At 31.1% G+C, this 22,607-nt stretch overlaps 1 protein-coding gene and 1 long non-coding RNA gene across 3 annotated transcripts in view; one reads left to right on the plus strand and one right to left on the minus strand.

Annotated features, from left to right (window-relative positions):
* The window catches only part of LOC127730259 (uncharacterized), a 191,592-nt gene that overhangs the window by 147,251 nt on the left and 21,734 nt on the right, over positions 1 to 22,607 (plus strand). The gene's annotated exons all lie outside the window — the stretch shown is intronic.
* LOC127730246 (TBC1 domain family member 5-like) overlaps positions 1 to 22,607 on the minus strand; it is a 46,335-nt gene that overhangs the window by 16,503 nt on the left and 7,225 nt on the right. Inside the window, exons 4-14 of one of the 2 annotated variants that reach the window (XM_052238545.1) lie at positions 22,159 to 22,267; positions 20,610 to 20,699; positions 17,740 to 17,814; positions 14,406 to 14,473; positions 11,161 to 11,263; positions 9,214 to 9,302; positions 8,416 to 8,439; positions 4,845 to 4,895; positions 3,751 to 3,820; positions 2,624 to 2,793; positions 351 to 493 (exon numbers count right to left, since the gene is read on the minus strand). In XM_052238545.1, coding sequence (XP_052094505.1) covers positions 351 to 493; positions 2,624 to 2,793; positions 3,751 to 3,820; positions 4,845 to 4,895; positions 8,416 to 8,439; positions 9,214 to 9,302; positions 11,161 to 11,263; positions 14,406 to 14,473; positions 17,740 to 17,814; positions 20,610 to 20,699; positions 22,159 to 22,267 — 992 coding nt within the window. The remainder of the gene's footprint in view (positions 1 to 350; positions 494 to 2,623; positions 2,794 to 3,750; positions 3,821 to 4,844; positions 4,896 to 8,415; positions 8,440 to 9,213; positions 9,303 to 11,160; positions 11,264 to 14,405; positions 14,474 to 17,739; positions 17,815 to 20,609; positions 20,700 to 22,158; positions 22,268 to 22,607) is intronic. The other variant, XM_052238546.1, reaches the window with a different exon arrangement.

A 22,607-nucleotide genomic window follows, 5' to 3' on the forward strand; every position in this document is an offset into this window, starting at 1 on the left:
GATTATGATTCAGTAAAAGGTTTTAGTTAACAATGTAATATACTAGAAGTAAATTTCTATAATTTGTACTGTATATAATATGATATGTTAATAAGAAATCTATGAAAAATACCACATGTATATTGTAAACAGCAGGAGATTTCTGATGAAGTGTATTGTATGATGATTCAAAGTAACACAATTTCCTGACACTAAAAAATGCAGTCTGAACAGTCATAATGTTTTTTTATCCATATAATGTACAGAAATGGGGCATTTTTTTTTATACTTTTGATACTTCATTGTAAAGGTGATTAACTTTCTCCTATTATGAAATTAATTGGTATAAAATGTTATCTGTATAATCTTACACAAATCTCTTATGTACAGTAACATGGCAACAAAGATGAAGTCTACCAGATCAAAACCAATACCATCAGCAAACAAGGCATCCCATAATACTAACAAGTCCTGCATTGGGAACTCTCTTCCAAATAATAATCTTATCCAGCGACTGATAAACAGAGAAAACAAAATCATAAAATGTAAAGCAGTAATAATAATGCCTTGTTTAACTTATTGCAGGCAAAATGTTTAAAATAATATGTCTTTAAATGGATTATCACGTTTAACCCCAGCACAGTCTATATGTGCTTGTCATAATCCAGGAGCCTATAGTTCAGGGGTTGTCATTGGTTGCTCTGTATCATATTTGTTTTTTCATTTATTGTTTTGTACATAAATCAGGCCATTTGTTTTCTTGTGTGAATTGTTTTACATTTTGTCATGTTGGGATTTTTTTTAGTTTACTATACAGTACAGGTTTTGCCCATAGTAAAAGGCCATGCAGTGACTAATAGTTGTTAACATCTTTGTCATTTGGTCTCTGGTGGATAGTTGTAAATCAATATCAAATACCGCCAGGTGATGTCTATTCTAAATATCAACATTGACCTTAACATATATGAACAGGGTATATAAATAATTTCTGGTATATATTAAGATCCTATTTCAGAAAAAGATACAGTAGCAAGGGCAGATAATAATATGTCCAAATTTAATGTCTTGATTTTGCAATGTTGCTAATGATAAGCATACAAAACTTAGCATCCTCAAATTGGTTATTGGAATTTGAAAGTGTATGCAATGGAAAACCAACATTATGTATATTAAGGCACGCGAAATCTTATGCGGGGGCATAAAATTTGAGGCAAATGAAGACTTGTAAGGACTGTCTTAAAGACCAAAATATATATATAAAAAAAAAAGTGTTTACAAATTCACCTACATTTATGACGTCACAAATACATCACTAATGACCCAATTGGTTAAAATCTTTGTTTAATTGAAACAATTGAACATTTTAACATATGTTTTCATAAAATTTTCACAGCATCATTGCAGTTAAACAAATTCAGATTTTTAAGGCCAAAATTATGAGTTAGTGAACCAACCCTTTTGCCCAAAATTGTACATTGTTCTTTGAAAATTAACCAATCAAATGAAAAAATTGTACATTGTTCTTTGAAAATTAACCAATCAAATGATGCCCCCACTTGTAAATATGCATGAGTCAACTTCCACATACAAATGCAGGATTCATGTAGTTAAGACCTTTTTGTGATTATAAGCATTGTGTATAAGTTTCATAACATTTGGTTGAGGCAAACTAAAGTTAGAGAATGGAAACGACAGATTTTGCAATTTTTCCATTTATAAAGGGGCATAACTCAAGAACAGTAAAAGTGATGCCACCAAATTTCAAACTTGATCTGTGTTTTGAGGTAATAAGCATTGTGTATAAGCTTCATAACATTTGATTGAGGCAAACTAAAGTTAGAGAACGGAAACAAAAAATTAAGCAATTTGTATGTTTATAAAGGAGCATAACTCAAGAACGGTAAAAGCGACGCCACCCAATTTCGAATTTGATCTGTGTTTTGTGGTAATAAGCATTGTGTATAAGTTTTATAATATTTGGTTGAGGCAAACTAAAGTAAGAGAACGGAAACAAAAAATTCAGCAGTTTTTGTTTATAAAGGGGCATAACTCATGAACGGTAAAAGTTACGCCACCCAATTTGAACTTGACCTGTGTTTTGTGGTAATAAGCATTGTGTATAAGCTTCATAACATTTGATTGAGGCAAACTAAAGTTAGAGAACGGAAACAAAAAATTAAGCAATTTGTATGTTTATAAAGGAGCATAACTCAAGAACGGTAAAAGCGACGCCACCCAATTTCGAATTTGATCTGTGTTTTGTGGTAATAAGCATTGTGTATAAGTTTTATAATATTTGGTTGAGGCAAACTAAAGTAAGAGAACGGAAACAAAAAATTCAGCAGTTTTTGTTTATAAAGGGGCATAACTCATGAACGGTAAAAGTTACGCCACCCAATTTGAACTTGACCTGTGTTTTGTGGTAATAAGCATTGTGTATAAGCTTTATAACATTTGGTTGAGGCAAACTAAAGTTAAAGAACGAAAACCAATATTTTGGGACGGACGGGAGGGACGAACAAGGGTATGGCAGAGGCATAAAAATTAGAAAACTTTTTGTATGGGTCTTTTTAAGCTTTTTAAAACAAAGATATCATTATCTTAGCACTACTCAACTGAATATATAATTGATAAGTTTACTTACATGCCATATATCTGTGGAGGTATTTCTAGTCTGTCTAGATGCATGTGTAATTCTATATCAAACTTCTTCAGGATGTAGTCCTGTATCCTGGTTAATTTACTGACTATTGCATTAGATGGGTTTAAATCCTGGGGTCTGGCAAATGGTGTAGTGGTCATTCTTTCCTTTCCCTGTACAAATATCAATATTAAGTATGCTTCAAGTCTATTACTGCTATAAATTGCACACCAAAATTATCATACAATGAGGTCTGGTTGTGTTTACAAGAAGAGAATAATGGGCAAAAAATGCACTATAAAGGCCAAAACAAACAAAAAAGAATAGAGAAAAACAGGCAAAAATAATAAAGAATAGAGAATAATCAGGTGCTATAATATAATTATCTACCTATATGGAGTTATTCTTTTTCAGAACAACAGGTCATTCTTTTGAAGAAACATACAGGATGATACCAAGTTTCAATGAAATGTGCTTCAGGGCAGAAAATAATAACCTGTGTAAGGTCATTATTTTCCCTGATTAAAATGCTAACAACAGTTTTAACATACTAAATCATTTTATTCATTTGATAGTTAATGTGTGTTGGTGGCAATTGGGGTTTTACTTTTCAATTTTCCATCTTTAATATATTTTAGGCAGAAACAATCCTTTCTTCTGTTTATTAGATTGAAATACCACAAAACGTTGTTAACACATCTTTTTTTTATCTTTGGAAAGATGTCATTATAACATCTACTCCATATTTCTTTTTCTCAATATGTAAAAAATGCTCAAGTTACCTAAAATGGAAAGATTGGCTGATGAAAACAAATATTATTTCTTTATCATATACTTAACTGTAAGTATGCATCCTGTTATATTTACATTTTTTGCAAGACAGCTCAAAGTTTTAGTAAGGAGGAACTGAGAACATATACCATAAACACAACTTACAAAATAATAACTCAGGACTTTATAAACATACTAGTTTTCTTGTTTGAATTGTTTTGCTCGTTGTTGAAGACCGTTAGGTGACCTTTAGTTGCTAACCTTCTACGTCATTTGGTCTCTGGTGGAGAGTTGTCTCATTGGCAATCATACCACATCTTCTTACTTTTATATAGGTATGTATAAATCTGTCAACTTACCCTAAAATGAGGTGGATCTTTAGACACATACCAAGGTTCAACAGTTTCCATTATTTGTGACAACATAGCACTGGAAAAAAATATTTTTTGATAAAAAATAAATGATATTGTGTTATAAGTATATTGTTTTCCAAATAATTAAGGACATTAGTTCATTGCTGGAAAAAAACATTCATTCAAAAGTCTGCATAATTCTGGATATTGAAAAAAATTGGGTATATTGTATAGGGTCAGTTTCTATTGGTGGAGGAAGCCTGAGTGCCAGTAGTCAGTCGGTTTTACAAAAAACTTACGACTAAGACTGATCGTAAGTATACTGAATTGTTCATGACATCCAATCAATCTTAGTCGTAAGTTTTTTTGTGAAACCAACTCCAGGATTGAGCAGGAAAACTGAGAATCCTAGTCAAAACTAGTAGAAATTGAACACACTGGCCACGTGCAGGGTTAAAACTCACAACCTCAGTATTGACAGGATTATGATACAGTAGATGAACTACTTAGACCACTTGGCTACCGAGAACCTAAATTATTATTTACATTTCTGTTCCCTCCAACAACCATTAACCCAAAGTACATGGGTATAACAAGACCCTTCCAGAGCACCTGAGATAATCTCCATTTTATAATGGGGTTCAATATCTTTGTTGGCTGTTGACTGTTACTAGTCTTTTTGACATTTTTTTTTACCATGGCATTGTCTGTTTTTCATTCATTTTTACCATAGCATTTGTCTGGTTTTCATTCATTTTTACCATGACATTGTGTGTTTCACTTTCATTTTTACCATGGTATTGTGTGTTTTTCATTCAGTTTTACCATGGCATTGTTTTTTCATTCATTTTTACCATGGCATTGTCTGTTTTTCATTCATTTTTACCATGGCATTGTGTTTTTCATTTATTTTTGCCATGGCATTGTGTGTTTTTCATTAATTTTTACTATAGCATTGTGTGTTTTTCATTAATTTTTACCATGATATTGTGTGTTTTTCATTCATTTTTTAACATGGCATTGTCTGTTTTTCATTCATTTTACCATGACATTGTTTGTTTTTGGTTGCCCCCTTGGCATCTTCTCTTTTTTTTACTTACTATGCATCATGTTCCAGATAGGATGGGTTCATTACTTCCTTTATAATTTCCCTGAAAACAAAATAAATACTTCAGGAACCTTTATCTTCTTGTTACTCCAGTAGGAAAATTCTTCTTTAGTCAAATGAAGTATTGAATTTATGTTTTATCCAATATGCTGTATTTTAATACGGGTAATATTTTGTAAATAACTTATTTCTTTATTAAGCTTATATTTGTTCATTTTTAACTCACTGACTTGAAAAACAGACAGACAGACAGAAAACTGTCGATATAAAAAAATTATGTTTTTGTACAGCATCAACCCTTTCACAAAATGTTAATATTTTATATTTTTAAAAAGCTAATTGATTTTATCACACTTAAATGCTCCATATGGTGTGCAAAGACAATAGCTCAAAAACCCTATGGTCCAGGTGAGCTCAAAATGAATAAACATTAATTGTATCATATCCCATTGGCAGGCTTGTCTTTGTTTGGTGTGTTAAGACACATGCATATGTATCTTTGTAAGGTCAAGGGTCATGCAATTGATGCCAGACTCACACTTTTAGTGTATGTCTTGGACTAAAAAATATTTGCTGAAAATCTTACATGCTTTGTCAGGAACAAAAATAAATAGTCTTCCAAATATATTAAAATATCATTCATATATATGGAACAGTTATTTGTGAATTTAATCCACTATTAAAATAATTATTACTAATTTTCAGATATTTTGACCTGTGTTTACAAATAAGTGCTCATCTGTCGTAAAAATACACTCAATTATAGCAAAAGTCACTAGAATATATTTCTACAAGTTATTCATGCAATGAATACTAATTATGCATTGTGGTTTATTTTTCAGACAGATATGATGAAACATCAATTGTCGTAATGAGCATATAGTGCAGTAAAATTGGAACCGTTAATGAAAGTAGGAATTAGCCTATTGCCTAGTTGATTGGTTGGCAATTGAACAACAAGATACTAGAGAGACATAGCAATATCTTTGAAACAAGTTTAACCTGTAAATTGCCTAATATTCTCTATGTTGCCATGTCTTTCTAAGGCACATCCTTCACTTGCCCTTCTATATCTTAATTAAAGGAGATTAAGCAATATATTTGTGAAAATTTAACAGTAACCATATTAATCTTAAAATTGTCGTAACAATACTAAGGTTAAAGGTGTTTAGAAAATAAAAACAAATTTCACATCTGATGAGTTACCGTACATTAATATAATAATTCTACATGTATTTATCTTCAACACTTCTTTTTTTTCTAAAATGTAACTTTATATAGGATCTACCGGTATATAGATTATGTAGGTTTTTTAGGTGTCCAAACATTTCAATTTCTCCCACCCCCCATTATTATTTTTGCATTGAATCTTTAATGAGGTCAAGGTCAGATGAACCATGCCAGACAGACATGTACACCTTACAATCAATCTATGAATTAAATATAGTTGGCCTTTTGCTTATAGTATCTAAGAAACAAACTTAACCAGGAAAACTTAACACTGACCAATGAACCATGAAAATGAGGTCAAGGTCAGATGATACCTGCCAGACAAGCAAATACACCTAACAATCATTCCATACACCAAATATAGTTGACCTATTGCTTATAGTTTAAGAAAAACAGACCAAAACACAAAACACTTAGCACTGAGCAATGAACCATGAAAATGAGTTCAAGGTCAAATAAAAACTGCCAGACTCTCATGTACATAGTAAAATATTTCCATACACCAAATATAGTTGACCTATTGCATATAGTATTAGAAAAAAAGATCAAAACACAAAAACTTAACTTTAACCACTGAACCATGAAAATGAGGTCAAGGTACGATGACACCTACCAGCTGGACATGTACACCTTACAATCAATTCCATACACCAAATATAGAAGATCTATTACTTCTAGTATCTGCTATAGGGACTGGACCAAGAAAACTTTACCTTGTTCACTGATCCATGAAATGAGGTCGAGGTCAGATGAAAACTGTCTGACAGGCATGAGGACCTTGTAAGGTACGCACATACTAAATATAGTTATCCTATTACTCATAATAAGAGAGAAATTAACATTACAAAAAATCTAAACTTTCTTTTCAAGTAGTCACTGAACGATGAAAATGAGGTCAAGGACAATGGACATATGACAGACAGAAACTACATAACATAAGGCATCTATATACAAAGTATGAAGCATCCAGATCTTCCACCTTCTAAAATATAAGCTTTTAGATACATAGTTAACGCTGCCGCCGGATCACTATCCCTATGTCGAGCTTTCTGCAACAAAAAGTGATAGGCTAATATTAAAAAAAAATTCAAGTAATTAAGGAAATTAAATTACAACATTATTTCACACTTCTGCATTAAAAAGATAAATTCAAAAAAAGTGTCGCCCAGATCACTGATATCACATAGAAATTTGATATTCCCGTCCTGTAAACCAAACTTATAAATTTTTTCATGTGCATTATTTCATTCTGTCAAACTTTCTATTCTATGTTAACTTTTCTAACAATAGATTTTTTTAAGTATTACAGATGATATGAAAGCGGAGAAATTTGAATTAAAGTTTAAGAAGAAAAACCTTCACCAGAAGAAACAGAGGCAAGATTAAAACAAGCAATATAATCTATCACCTGTGGTGGGTTGGAATCAAACTGAAAATGTAAATTGTATTAAAATTCTCTTAAGAAATACATCTATAGGATTTGTCTTTATTGCACTGCCTTTTATCTTTTGCTCTTCATTATGTTTCAGATGCATGAAATTTATAAAGTGTTGTTTTCACTTTTTATAATGTCAATTATAAAACTGTTAAGTTTTCAAAAGTTTTCAAAACAAATCTTGGCATTCCAAATACAATTTCACAATCTAAAAAACACATACATTCAAAAGTTGGGAATTACATCCTGTTCTATGTAGGAACTATTGTACTTCTTTGTTTGAAGTATAACAGATAAAAAAAAATTACATTTACCAATTACAGCTTTCACACCATTAGGCTTATTTTACAATTGTAGGATATTTACACAAATTTCACACATAGAATGATCGATATATCATACATAATTGTATGATGCAATGATTATTTTACATCAATATAAGGGAAATTTATTTTGCAATAAACTATATTTTTACAGAAAAAGCAATGGCCTGGTTATGGACGAATGAGGATTTAAAGATAATTCTAAGAATATGTTTCATCAATCTTACATGCATTCTATACAAAATGTGCATTTATTTTGAGACTTTCATTCAAATAAATCTAAGAAAATAAAACAGTTCAATGAATTATTTTTAGTTACTTTTTTCTTCAAAGTTCCACATGTAAAATCTGTATTCATAATTTTACAGAAATATATGACATTGCCAATTTACTGGTCTCTGACCATAATATACAATGCTCTATTCAAATAGGTGTTTGGTAAATTTTTGGAGAAAAGCAAAGAGCAAAACAGGTAAGGAATTGTTATACATGTATAATATTTTGGGAAAGGTGCAATTCTATATATAAATAATAGATCCTAGATAAAGCAAATATTGTGAAAAATCATAATATACCAGAACACTGGTAGTTCTTCATTTCTGTAAGATATGTTTAGAATTTTATCAAACATATGCTTCATTATATTTAATAACTTCCTTACAAAAAAAAGAACACAAATTTCAATTCATTTTATTCTTTTGTATGACATGTGCTTTTTCAAGGCAACAGTATACACAAATCAACATTATTTTAAAGTAAGCAAAACACTGGTTCAGATAAGTCAATTTTTGTGATCTTATTTACATCTCAAATTGAACAAAATGTAAAACTCTTTACAAAATCCTCAAGAAGTTTTACTTGAGAAGCTTTCTTGTAACTGAGATCTGATCATATTTGCTTTCATAAACCAATCATGTCCAACTGTAACATAATTTGACAACACTGTGCCACAATTACTGAACTCATATTTATTCAGTGTAAAACAACATAATTTCATAAGTATCTGAGAATTTTCATTGTGACATTCTTTTGACTTTAGGAGTTTTATCATAATTGATTTCTAACTCCTCCTTTAATTTTTATATACATGTATATCTAATTTACAAAAGTGTGGACACAGATCAGTGTGGATAGTAATTGTTTTATTGGTGTTAGTGTGTGTGACAGTGTTTTATCCCCTGAGTTTATGCATTGGTTGTGCCCCATGTTTTCGGATCTATTTCTATGTTTCCATCATAGAGCCCTATATTAAACTGTATTCCACAGTGACAGCCATCTATGATTTTTTATTTTAAATTTAAAATAAGATTAATAACTTACTACTACTATACCAGACACTACAGGCCACAGACTCTATATATCTATATACCTACCCCAAAGATTCTACTTCTGAAGCATGTAAGAAAGCTTGGTGGTCACAGTGTAGAACAAACACGAGAGGAGCAAGTAGTTCATGCATTCCCTACAATACATTGAGAATTATCATACTAAAATCTATATGTCTATCAATTATATTTATTAAATATAATGTGCTTATCAAAGAAGCTTAACAATTCAGAATGCAGATATGACGAGACACTTTTACTACTCACAGTTTAATTATTACTAAAAACAGATCAACTTACAAAATATATCAGCACAATTCTACAGAAAGAATGTTGATTTTAACATTTCTGAAGCAGGTGCAGTGTATTAAAAATTTTTCTTCCCATCAAGTTCCAATAGATGAATTGTTGTTTTTTAAAAGGGGATTGGCTCAATATTTCATTAGATGATCAGTATTATATAAGGGGTAAGGATAAAATATTTCTAAATATTAATTAGAAAGAATATGATCATGACATGCTTGCGTACTGACTATATCTATATTACAGGAAGTATTAGTATGAATGTTAAAGCTTCAGTTTGCACTAATCTCGTGTATACATCTGTACATCCTAACATCATCCCTGTATTGACAAAAACAAAGGTCAAATTAACAATAAGTCTTGCTTGAATTTTAAGATAAAATACCGTAAATTGGGTTATTTTGGTTGTAGTTTTATTTTGGTTTATTTGGTGCCTCCAATGAAAATGCCAAAATTAAACACACGATAATAAAGCACACTAAAAATTGAAACGCTAAAGTCGCGTACCGGTATGACAATATCGTAATGTTAATTGTTGGGGAAAATATTTTATGTTATCATATCTTCCGTATATTTCCTACAATTCTATACATAGCCAAATCTGCAAATAAATACCTGGTATAATTTGACAACAACACTATATAATTTTTACTTAATTGTCAATTTTCTGAAATTGTTAAGAAAACACAACATGAATTTTTATTCACACATGTCATAAATATGCCAGGCTATTGCTGATAAGACACAGTTATTGGTAATTAGAATATCAAAACTCCTTGTAATCCTTTATCTTCAATTAATCAACATGTACTGCCAGAGGCATAAGTATTAAAATTTAAATCCTTGATCGTCAATAAATTAACATGTACTGCAATAGAGATGCATATGATATTTGTAAAATATAAATAGTCTATTTAAAAAGTGATTTTAATATTTAAGATTTTATTACATATTTTCTTTCAGCTTTGAACCCCGATATACGGAATTATTTGCAATTGCATTCACGTCCGATTCCTTCATTAAGGTAACTTTGTTGTGTTTCTAGTTTGAGAAATTCAATGATATTTTGTCAATGAAGGGATAAATAAAGGCAAATATGAATGAGCTTGCTTACTACTGTTGTTCCAAAATTAAACATATCAATTGGACGAAGCACCAAAATTACACACACCAAATAAAACACATGCCTTTCGTGAGAAAACCGCCAAAATATCCCAATTTACGGTATGCCAATGACATTAAAGTATTTCTGAGTTTTTTCATACTACTTGAGAGAGTTTCTGATAATGTAAGGGTTTTCAGTATGAGAAAAAAGTTCCTGTAACTTAAAAGTTTATTTGAACATGTCAACCAGAATTTCATTCTTTCCTTGAACCTTTAACCTTTACCTAAACATTAATTAATTTGGATTCTTGTTTATAAACCCTAAAGTTAAAATAAAATTTCTCTGTACACTGACTTCTAGAAACCTCAAGTCTAAAAGTGGCATTCTTCAAATTAAAAACAATGAATATTCTCCCCATATTTTTTTTTATTAATAATTCTATACCTTGTATTCACTATGGAATCCATCTGTAGTTAAAAACTAAGATAGTATTAAATTAACTCTTACATTAGTTTATTGGCCACATGCACGCTATAGAAAGCCAGGATTTTTTATAGATACAAACACCATTTCACAAGACAAAGTACCTGTTTATAAGAAATAGTTGACCTAGTTTTACAGATGATAAAAAGAAGGTCTATCATTCTTTCTTGTATTTCTTCAGACTGAAAAAACTGGACTTCAGGAAAACTAAAAATAAACACATGTACAGTGACAACATGCAGAAAACAAAAACAAATACAATAGTATTTTAAAAGAAAAACACATAACATCAAGCAGATAGTGAAATATTATAGCTGCACTTTTCACATATCTTTAAATATCAAGTTTTATAATTCAATTAAGGTTGTTGTAACAGAGTAACTTCCCTTAGTAATAAGCTTCTCTTTTCACTTAAAGAAAAAAATCACTCAATGAAAAGTACAGATATAATAGCAGAAGTTTTGCCAAGTTTTATTTTGCTGTCTTTATAACAGCAACCGATATGTTATGCTTGCTTTTATGGTTCAGATCACAAATGTTTCAACAAAGTTCTGTCTTAAAAAATATCCCAAAATTTTATAGCATATGCAAAACTGAATATTAGTTTTGTATAACAAAGCCAAACAACATATAAAAACACAGTGGTTACTACCATGATTCAAGTTAAGATTTGAGCTAGTTTTTAATCAGTAGCTTAATTTATTCAACCTGGAAAAAATATATCAAGTCTAAGAATTTCTGTCTTGGCAAGACTATAAATTTGACCTTCACCACACCAAGAAACTGTAAAACAAGATTTTAATCAATCTTCTAGTTCTTCTAATGTTTAATTCAAGGATCAATTCTAAAATTAATGTCAAAATATGAAGGACCTCATAAGACACAAAGAAGTTATTAATGCTAAAAGCAAATCATCAAAGTAATTTGACAATATACAGACAAGTAACTGGGCATAAGTTTCATTTTCACTGAGGTTTGACCAAGGGAGCTAAGTCTTATATTCTGCTGGCTTCTGAGAACCATCAGTACTAATATAACAGTGTATTAAATGTTAATTGCCTAGCTTCTTCTCTTCTTCTTTAAGAGACCTTTCACTCAGGTCACCAGGTCACTTTCAAGCAAATTTAAGCAAGTTTTTGAAGTAAGTTTTTGAATATTTCTTTTTTTGGTCACTGGTCGTTTTAAATGAGATGTTGGGTCGCAAGGTCATCCAATAAACCCCTCAAGGTCGCAGGTTGGATTTGACCGAGTTGGAGTCACAAATAGTGCCCCACAATCCTTTCTAATTTGTAGATAATTAGAATATTAAAACTTTGTTTCAGATAATTTAACTATAAGAAAAATAATACAAATGTCTCGCTGTCACTTACAGTACGACAAATTTGAAATCAGAAAATAATATAAAGTTTGACTACATTTGCTGAAAGTTCAAATTCCATCTTATGGCTTATGACCTGTATTGAATATAAAAAAAAGAAAAGAAAGTGAAACGATTCAGCATACAACTTCAATTGAGGAAAGCCACAGACATAACACTGAAAATAGTTTAAAAAAAAAGATACATGTATGTGATGGTGCAAGACATAACTATATACATTCATATAATTCCAAATTGTTTTCCACAGTTTCACGTCAAAATAACAAAGGTAGTTTACAGAAAGTTATATACATTACATTATTCCTCTGAAATTGATAGTTTGAAGTTTTTTTTATGTTAATCGAACAGTTCTTGTGAAAAACTATTAGCTTTTCTAGATAATTTATTTTCTGGTGAAACAAAGTGTCATCATCTAGTGGAAATCAACTTTAATCTTTTATGTAAAGAAATAAAACAAGCTATATGACATACTGATTGTAAGAAAAGAAAAAAATAATTGAAACAACAAATTGCTTTCCTTTCAAATTCATAGAAAAACTGAATTCTCTTGTTAAAGGTGTACTGCATGTTATAAGAATATTCACCATATGCAAATTTTTTTACATAATTGAACCAAGACACTTTTTGTCTCCAATTAGTGTCTGTTTTATACTTTTAAATGAGAGACTATTGGTGTAAATATTTACAATACTGAAAGTATTATATGTATATTAATTAGCGTAGAATTGTTTCAGACATCAATGTGATGTATAACCTTTTAAAAAGATTAAGAATTTCTGATAAAAGTTAATTCTTTTAAGACTTTAATAATTGTTGTAAGATGAAAATATTTTCTCTTATCAAACATATCTTAGAATGGAAAGAAAAGCAACTTGAGAAAATGATTCTGAAAAAAAAGACTTAAAAAAATCGCTGTTGAAAAGAATGGTCAAACCTGTCGGTATGAAATTTCAGGGTTTATCTTTGCAAAGATAAACAATACATCCACCATCAAATTTCTCAATGCGTTTGACTGGAAAAATTCTATTCTAGGATAACTGAAATGTTATGCATTAAAATATGAAAAAAGTTCTAAAAACAATTGTTCATTAGATATATAGCAATATAAACCTTTTATGATTCAAAAATCCTTCATAAAAATGATAACCACAGTGCCACTTCTTTTGGAATATGAGATCTACCCTAAGATGGTAGGTCACACGGGTGCCTCTTTTTTTTACTAAATAAGTCAGCATTAGCTTTAAAGATGAATTTAGGTAATAATAGTTTTAAAGTCAGGAACAATGTGGATTATGGGTAAAAGTAATGCAAACATTGCTAAAAAACTGGTCTAACCTTTTGAATTTAACCCCAAGTGTATGGAACATATACTGTATGATTTGAATATAATCATATAAAAATTATTTAGAAAGATAATTTATACCAATCAAATTTCTATAACAAGTTAATAGAATAAGATTCTTTTCTTTTCTTTCACTTTTGTGAATAGAGAATATCATATGGCTTTTTCAATATCACATCTATAGCAACCTGAGACACCAATACAATCCCAAAAGGTCAGATATTGATAAAGCCATGTCATATACACTTTAATAATATATGCATCCAGTAGATGTTTTTAGTGAGATGACCTAATACAGATTAGGGTTTTGCAACCGTGACTGATATTGATGAAGTGACATCATACAGATTAGGGTTTTGATAAAGACTTATTGCAACCATGACTGATATTGATGATGTGACATCATACAGATTAGGGGTTTAATAAAACCTTTGCAACCATGACTGATATTGATGATGTGACATCATACAGTTTAGGGATTTGATAAAGACTTATTGCAACCATGACTGATATTGATGATGTGACATCATACAGATCAGGGTTTTGATAAAACCTTTGCAACCATGACTGATACAGCACAAATGTCATTGAATGTATTACACATACTATTAACTTGTATCATTACTTACGTTCTGATAACATCCTGTTTAATAGTGAGCCTCAGTTCATTATCCTGGAAAAATCTATTCCATGGACTCTATAAAACATAAATAAAGTCATCTCTATTAACATTCAATTCAAATATATACAATGCATAAGGGTGAATTTTTTTTACACTTGTATCCACAATAAAATACCAGGGGAAGATATTCTGCTTTAAAACCATAATAACTGGGGTCTGTTGTTCAACTGTATGAACCTGTCCTAGCCTTCGCCCCGTATTGTTTTATCCCCTTTTCAATTCATGTTTCAACTCAACTACTAATAAATTTTTTGTGTTTCTTCCAAATATGAAGCAGTGTCATAGCTGATCACTGTTGAAATTCTTTTCCAGAGGATTAAAACTTCCAAAAGGTCTCATTCTTTGAACAAAAACCAATTTTTGCATTGCTAAAGCAGCCATATTGGATATTTTAATTGTATGATTAAAATTAATACACCCTCATGAGGTTGATTAAATCTAAAGACAAATTGAACTGCACACTAATCATATGAATATTTTCAATCAAATGATTAAGAATTTTCAATGACTTGTTAGTACTAACAACAAGTTGAACAACAGACCATACATTTTCTTTTTGTACTAAGGGGATTATTTAGATGACGTACTAAGGGGGTTATTTAGATGGCTTCGAACTAAGGGGGTTATTTAGATGGTTTCGAACAAAAGGGGTTATTTAGATGGTTTCAAACTAAGGGGGTTATTTAGATGGTTTCGAATAAAGGGGGTTATTTAGATGGTTTCGTACTAAGGGGGTTATTTAGATGGTTTCGAACTAAGGGGGTTATTTAGAATGTTTCGAACTAAGGGGGTTATTTAGATGGTTTCGAACTAAGGGGGTTATTTAGATGGTTTCATACTAAGGGGGTTATTTAGATAGTTTCGTACTAAGGGGGTTATTTAGATGGTTTTGTGCTAAGGGGGTTATTTAGATAGTTTTATACTTAGGAGTTATTTAGATGGTTTTGTACTAAGGGGGTTATTTAGATGGTTTTGTGCTAAGGGGGTTATTTAGATGGTTTTATACTAAGGAGTTATTTAGATGGTTTTGTACTAAGGGGGTTATTTAGATGGTTTTGTACTAAGGGGATTATTTAGATGGTTTTGTACTAAGGGGGTTATTTAGATGGTTTTGTACTAAGGGGGTTATTTAGATGGTTTTATACTAAGGGGGTTATTTAGATGGTTTTGTACTAAGGGGATTATTTAGATGGTTTTATACTAAGGGGATTATTTAGATGGTTTCGTACTAAGGGGGTTATTTAGATGGTTTCGTGCTATGGGGGTTATTTAGATGGTTTTGTACTAAGGGGATTATTTAGATAGTTTCGTACTAAGGGGGTTATTTAGATGGTTTTGTACTAAGGGGGTTATTTAGATGGTTTTGTACTAAGGGAGTTATTTAGATGGTTTTGTACTAAGGGGGTTATTTAGATGGTTTTGTACTAAGGGGGTTATTTAGATGGTTTTATACTAAGGAGTTATTTAGATGGTTTTGTACTAAGGGAGTTATTTAGATGGTTTTGTACTAAGGGGGTTATTTAGATGGTTTTGTACTAAGGGGGTTATTTAGATGGTTTTGTACTAAGGGGGTTATTTAGATGGTTTTGTACTAAGGGAGTTATTTAGATGGTTTTGTAATCAGGGGGTTATTTAGATGGTTTTGTACTAAGGGGGTTATTAAGATGGTTTTGTACTAAGGGGGTTATTTAGATGGTTTTGTACTAAGGGGGTTATTTAGATGGTTTTGTACTAAGGGGGTTATTTAGATGGTTTTGTACTAAGGGGATTATTTAGATGATTTTATACTAAGGGGGTTATTTAGATAGTTTCGTACTAAGGGGGTTATTTAGATGGTTTTGTACTAAGGGGGTTATTTAGATGGTTTTGTACTAAGGGGTTATTTAGATGGTTTTGTACTAAGGGAGTTATTTAGATGGTTTTATACTAAGGAGTTATTAAGATGGTTTTGTACTAAGGGAGTTATTTAGATGGTTTTGTACTAAGGGGGTTATTTAGATGGTTTTGTACTAAGGGGATTATTTAGATGGTTTTGTACTAAGGGGGTTATTTAGATGGTTTCATACTAAGGAGTTATTTAGATGGTTTTATACTAAGGGGGTTATTTAGATGGTTTTGTACTAAGGGGATTATTTAGATGGTTTTGTACTAAGGGGGTTATTTAGATGGTTTCATACTAAGGAGTTATTTAGATGGTTTTATACTAAGGGGTTATTTAGATGGTTTTGTACTAAGGGGATTATTTAGATGGTTTTGTACTAAGGGGGTTATTTAGATGGTTTCATACTAAGGAGTTATTTAGATGGTTTTATACTAAGGGGGTTATTTAGATGGTTTTATACTAAGGGGGTTATTTAGATGGTTTTTTTCTAAGGGGGTTATTTAGATGGTTTTGTACTAAGGGGGTTATTTAGATGGTTTTGTACTAAGGGGGTTATTTAGATGGTGAATTAAAGGTAAATAAATGTAATGAAAACATGAATAAGGAAACAAATGGTTTATCTGGTTGACAATAAATTTTGCAATTTCCATGTTTTCTATATGGACCTGAACTCTGATGTCCATCAGCCCAATCAGTCCCCACACAGGCTGCTGGAAATATGAGCATATTTCAGACAACTAAGCCTGGACATATAAAAGGACATTCATGCTACGTTTTTTGGAGGCATGGTTAGTATTGAAAAGTCGAGTTGAGTGATGGACACCTATTGCAATTTAACATGTTATCCTTACATGTTTTAATCATTTAACAAGGTTACAAGGTTACCTATGTAGCATTTATTATGATCACCAAAGAGTACTTCCATCTTCATTATTGCTATATTTTTGGGCAAAGAATGATATTTTTGGAAGCCCTCTCTATTGTATCTTAGCAGGTAATTGATTACCACTGCATCTGTTTCACAAACTATCTAAGGATTGAAATTGAATATTCAGATTTATTGTGAGCACAGCCGCTGGTCTGTATCTCCTACAGCTTTTCTACCACAGTGTTATATAAATAGTAAGAATTAACATTATTTTCTCAAATTTTACTTTAGTCTTTTTTGTGATAATTTTTCATATCACCCTACTCGAGTGATATTGGATTTTCTCAGTCAAGTAGTATAAGAAAATAGCAATAAAAAGATTATAAATGGTCTTTTAAACTCAAGGATCTTTCTTGACTACATTTCATTTCATGAGGTTGAAGATTCTCATCGGATTTTGTCAATCTATAGAGCTACTGCTGATGTTGATATGGTGAAAATGAAAAAAAGACTTGTTTGAATCTGTCTTACCTCATCTGCCTGTGAGAGTGGATTGTTGACACATAGATCTATATGGTCCACAGCCTTCCTAGGATTTACTATTAACTACAACATATTTTGGAAAATGAATCAAACGAAAAGTACTATTCTAAAATAAACACTACTGTGGATTCATTTATTTTGCGTGGTAACCAATTTTCGTGGATTGAAGAAAACTTGCATTTTTGTGGATATTTTATTTCGTGGTTTTGTCAAAGTCTTCATGTAACCTGACGGAAAATTTGTAATTTGTTGAACATTTAAACTCATGGTTAACCTGTTCCTATCAAATCCACAAAAATTGTTATCCAACGAATAATAATGAATCCCCAGTATATTGTTTCTGCTTGAGCTCATGATCATTATACAAAAACTTTACATCTTTGACTAAACTGATAATTAGAGCATAATCTTATATGGTTACATGACATCTATTTTAATTATTTAGAGTTCACCATCTGTAAGAGTTTTTCTTTAAAATAGATGACAGTGCTTGTCTCTGTGTGAAGATTGTAAACGTATCAAGTTTCTCCATGCTTGAGGTGTACACTCATATTAATTTACTTTTACAGTTTTTTCATGATTTATTCTCTACTGTGTGCTCTTTCACATTCTCCTCTCAGTCTGTTTTTTTTTATCAAATGCTTTCAATCCGAATTATTTCCATATTTTTACATACTGGTAATTTCTTGCAAATTATCTATTAAGAATTTTTTTTATGTGCCCATGGTTGTCTAAATGTTTGTACCGTTTTTGAATTTTCTGGTGATAATTACTTGGCAAATCATGACACTATTGGTCTGATTTCTTTGCCCATCATAGTTAGTTTTTAATGTGTTGATTTACCCCATATCTGCTTATTCAATATTGTATAATCAACATGTAGCAAGGGAATTAGCTCAAATAGGTGCTAGGGGCCATATGGAAGTTCCGGTGGTTTGTGAGCATTGTTCTAGGTTGAGGGCCTCAATTTAAATCAAAGATGAACAAGAGGCTGTCAGCGTGACAGCAAATCGGATTTCCTGCAGAGGTTGAACCCTGAACAGTTGAGCAAGTATGGACGCTACATTTAGCTTAAAACAGCTCTGAATTTGGATTGTGATTGAATATTGGACACAGCATAGGTTTGAGACACAAAATGAATGTGGTCAAAGAACTGAAAAATTTGAAATTGGACTAATTGGTCCAATATCCAAAATCTAAGTACATTGTTAGAATCAGCATATCAAAGAACCCTGAGAATTTAATTTTTGATGAAATCAAACAAAAGTTTAATTTAGGACCCTTTGGACCTCATTGTGGACTAATTTGATAAAGAAGCCCACAATCCAAAATCTCTAAATGCATGGTTAGATTCAGCATTTCAAAGAACCCCATAAATTCAGTTTTGTTGAATCAAACAAAGTTTAATTTTGGACCCTGATTTGGACCAACTTGAAAACTGGGCACAAAAATCTAATATTTAGAAACAAAGTTAAAATTCAGCATTTGAAAGAACCCTATATATATTTAATTTATGTTGAAATGAAACACAGTTTAATTTTATCCATATAATTTTCTGTTCAAAGGGAAATAACTCAAACTGAATAAATGTTAAACACATAGTTCTCTAAAATTATATCTGATCTAATCACTACAAAATAGTTCTCTAAAATTAGATATGATGTTATATATATCTATTTTCAAATTAAAATCAAAGATATGATTTAACCACTAAAAAAAAGTTCTCTAAATTTAGATATGATGTTACACAATATATAGATATAGGAAGATGTGGTATGAGTGCCAATGAGACAACTCTCCATCCAAGTTACAATTTATAAAAGTAAACCATCATAGGTCAAGGCACGGCCCCCAACACGGAGCACCGACTCACACCGAACAGCAAGCCACAAATGTATATTTTCAAATTATAATCAAATATAATTGATAGTTCCAAATATTTTTTCTTTCATTTGTCACAAACTAATATAGATCTGCAACTTATCTATCAATGTCAACAACTTTGTCTACACAATGCAATGTATTGAAATATATCCTTTAATGAAAATAGATTATTATTTAATTAAAGGAGTTCACTTCATCGAAAAAAATTATATATATAGCATTCAGAAAATTAGTTTATACAAAATAACAAACAAACCTACCATAAAAATTCTTCAAACAATTTACCAAAGAAAAGAAAAAAAAATCAAAAATGTTTTTAAAAATCTTTTAAAAAATGAGCTATTTCCCTTTGAACAGAAATGGATTAATTATTAAGTATTTTATCAAAAATTGAATTCTTGGGAAAGGGCTATAACTCAACAACAAGAAAAGCTAAAATCGTGAAAATTAAACTTGACCTTCATTTAGTCACAGGAAACAACATATCTAAATTTGAAAAAATTTCGTCAAAGGGTTTTCATGTGAATGAACAGATACTGATTGGCAGCAGCCCGCCCCCATACATCCCCAAATCAATAACAGATTTTTCCTTCGAAAATCCGGTTAAAAACTGCAATCCAAACATTTCCCTTCACTTTTAGTTTTGTCATAATCTGAAGAGAAATGGCTGGTTGCAGTAAAACATATCTGAACTTTAATACCAAATTAATCAGATATTTAGGAAACTAGCAATCACGACTTTTGCACAAACTGTAACCGGAGAACATGATTCTCATTTAAAAATCACATTGTCTCCTCCGGTACCTCTGTGTTACAAGTCAGTACTCTTACTGACTGAGATTAGGAAGAACTTTCAAAGCTCAACCGCTTACAGCTGACTAAGTATCTGCTACTCAAGGGAAGCAATCCTGTCACAAAAACAATAAAAATTTGCATTCCAAAATGAAATTACATTTACAATAAAAGATCCTTACACTGTTTTTGAGATCATCAAACTTATTTCTCCATTCCCTAGTCTTAGATACCCATAAGTTAACATCATCAGGCAAAACTTCTAGAAAAACCTGAAAGCAAATATCAAATTTTTTTGTTAGAATATGAATACATCTATTTTCAAATTTTTATACCATAATTTTGTATCATTTGTCGTTTTCATAGTTTGGTTAGGGGAAGGAAGGGGTCTCATCCCTAATTCCTTAGAAAATAAAAGCCAAAACCAGAATTCACGTGAAAATAATGTGTCCATTCGCCCATCACAATAAAATTTAATCCTGAATTCCCAACGATTTAACTGGCTATTCTCGAATTCCTGTGAATTAAACGACTCAATCCTGAATTCCCCAAAAAAGGTCTTTCCTCTCCTCTTTGGTAATGTGAATTAGGGTTTTTATAAGGAAACAGCAGGATATTTTTGTTGGCCAGTAATTTCATTATTAAGAGCAGATATACTAATTTTGTAGGTAGAAAATGAAACTATGTTGTTTTTATATATAGAAATACTTTGTGTTTTAGTTTCTTATGCCAATTCTTCTTTTCTACCGGTATATGCTATACACCTTATCGCTAATCCCGCTTGACCCGAGAATCAGTCCCGCTCGAACTTTTGACGTCATACAACAATCACTTTTCCATTGTGGCGTCAGATATTTTCTATTATGACGTCAAATTTTACGGGAACTTGTGTGATGTCCAGTAATGGCGGACAAATAGCGATAAGGTGTATTGATTTTAAACGTGTGTATATTATATTCAAAATTTTATTCACAGTCATTACTGGTCATTATCTATTGTTTAACAAATAAAAGGGGTTTGGGCATTGCACAAGGTCATGCATTTCTCAGACTGTTTATGACGTCTTTACACTAAATCCATTGGATGTGTACTGATTGATACTTAAGTCTTGGAGAACATGATTTAATTATTTGCTGTAGTTGGCATTGAACAAGCTTTTAGTAACTGTGAGTACTCTCATTACGGTGCTTTGCATCTAGTGTTAATGTTAGTTGTTTTTGTCCCTCTTACAGATCTTTTGAGATAAGCCAATTGCAACTGATTTTTAAAGTTTCTTTTTTTGTTGTAATGTTACACCACTGTCCCAGGTTAGGGGGAGGATTGAGCACTCACAAACATGTTTATTCCTGCCACATTCTTTATGTGTATGTCCCAAGTCAGGAGCCTGTGGTTTAGGGATGTCATTGGTTCATGTCTGTTATATTTGTTTTTCGTAAATTGCTTTGTTAGGCCGTAAATTTTGTTGTTTGAATTGTTTCACATTTCTAATGTCTTGGCCTTTTATAGCCCACTATATGGTATGGGTTTTTTTTCATTGTTGAAGCCTGCATGGTGGCCTATAATTGCTTACATCCACTTCATTTTTTTTGGATAGTTGTCAAATTGGCAATCATACCATATCTCCTTATTTTTATATTAGTACTCAAGCATTAATAAACAAAAATATAATGAATTATAAATAAATAGACATTCATATTTTTCTTTTTCAAATTTTTTTTTAATATGACATACCTTCCAGCTTACACTGCGAAATCTGCTGCTTCTTAAATACCCATTCATTGCATAATGTTTTAACAACCTCCTGTAATTTGGCTTTGTATATAACTTCTCCCATTCTGTGCTATGAAAATACATAATATTTATTCATCAGTGAAATGAATGCATGAAAATGATATTCCTTCCTATAAATAAATTGAAAATTTACACCAATATGTCATCAAATGGATATCCTGAATCTATCAAGATTTACCATAAAACAAGATCAAATTGCTGAGAGACCCCCCCCCCCTTTCCTAAATTTTTAAAACCTACCCTTTCACATACTCCATAATATCTTGGTGTAAATTAGAAAAAACCCAATCAGACTAGCTTCTCATGGGTGAATCTCATACATGAAAACTCGTTCAAAATATTCACTAAATAACTGCTACTCTCAACTATTGCTTTAAATTTGCTCTGCC

This window comes from Mytilus californianus, unplaced genomic scaffold (genome assembly GCF_021869535.1).
Source record: "Mytilus californianus isolate M0D057914Y unplaced genomic scaffold, xbMytCali1.0.p SCAF_2, whole genome shotgun sequence".
Classification (NCBI taxonomy): Eukaryota; Metazoa; Mollusca; class Bivalvia; order Mytilida; family Mytilidae; genus Mytilus; species Mytilus californianus.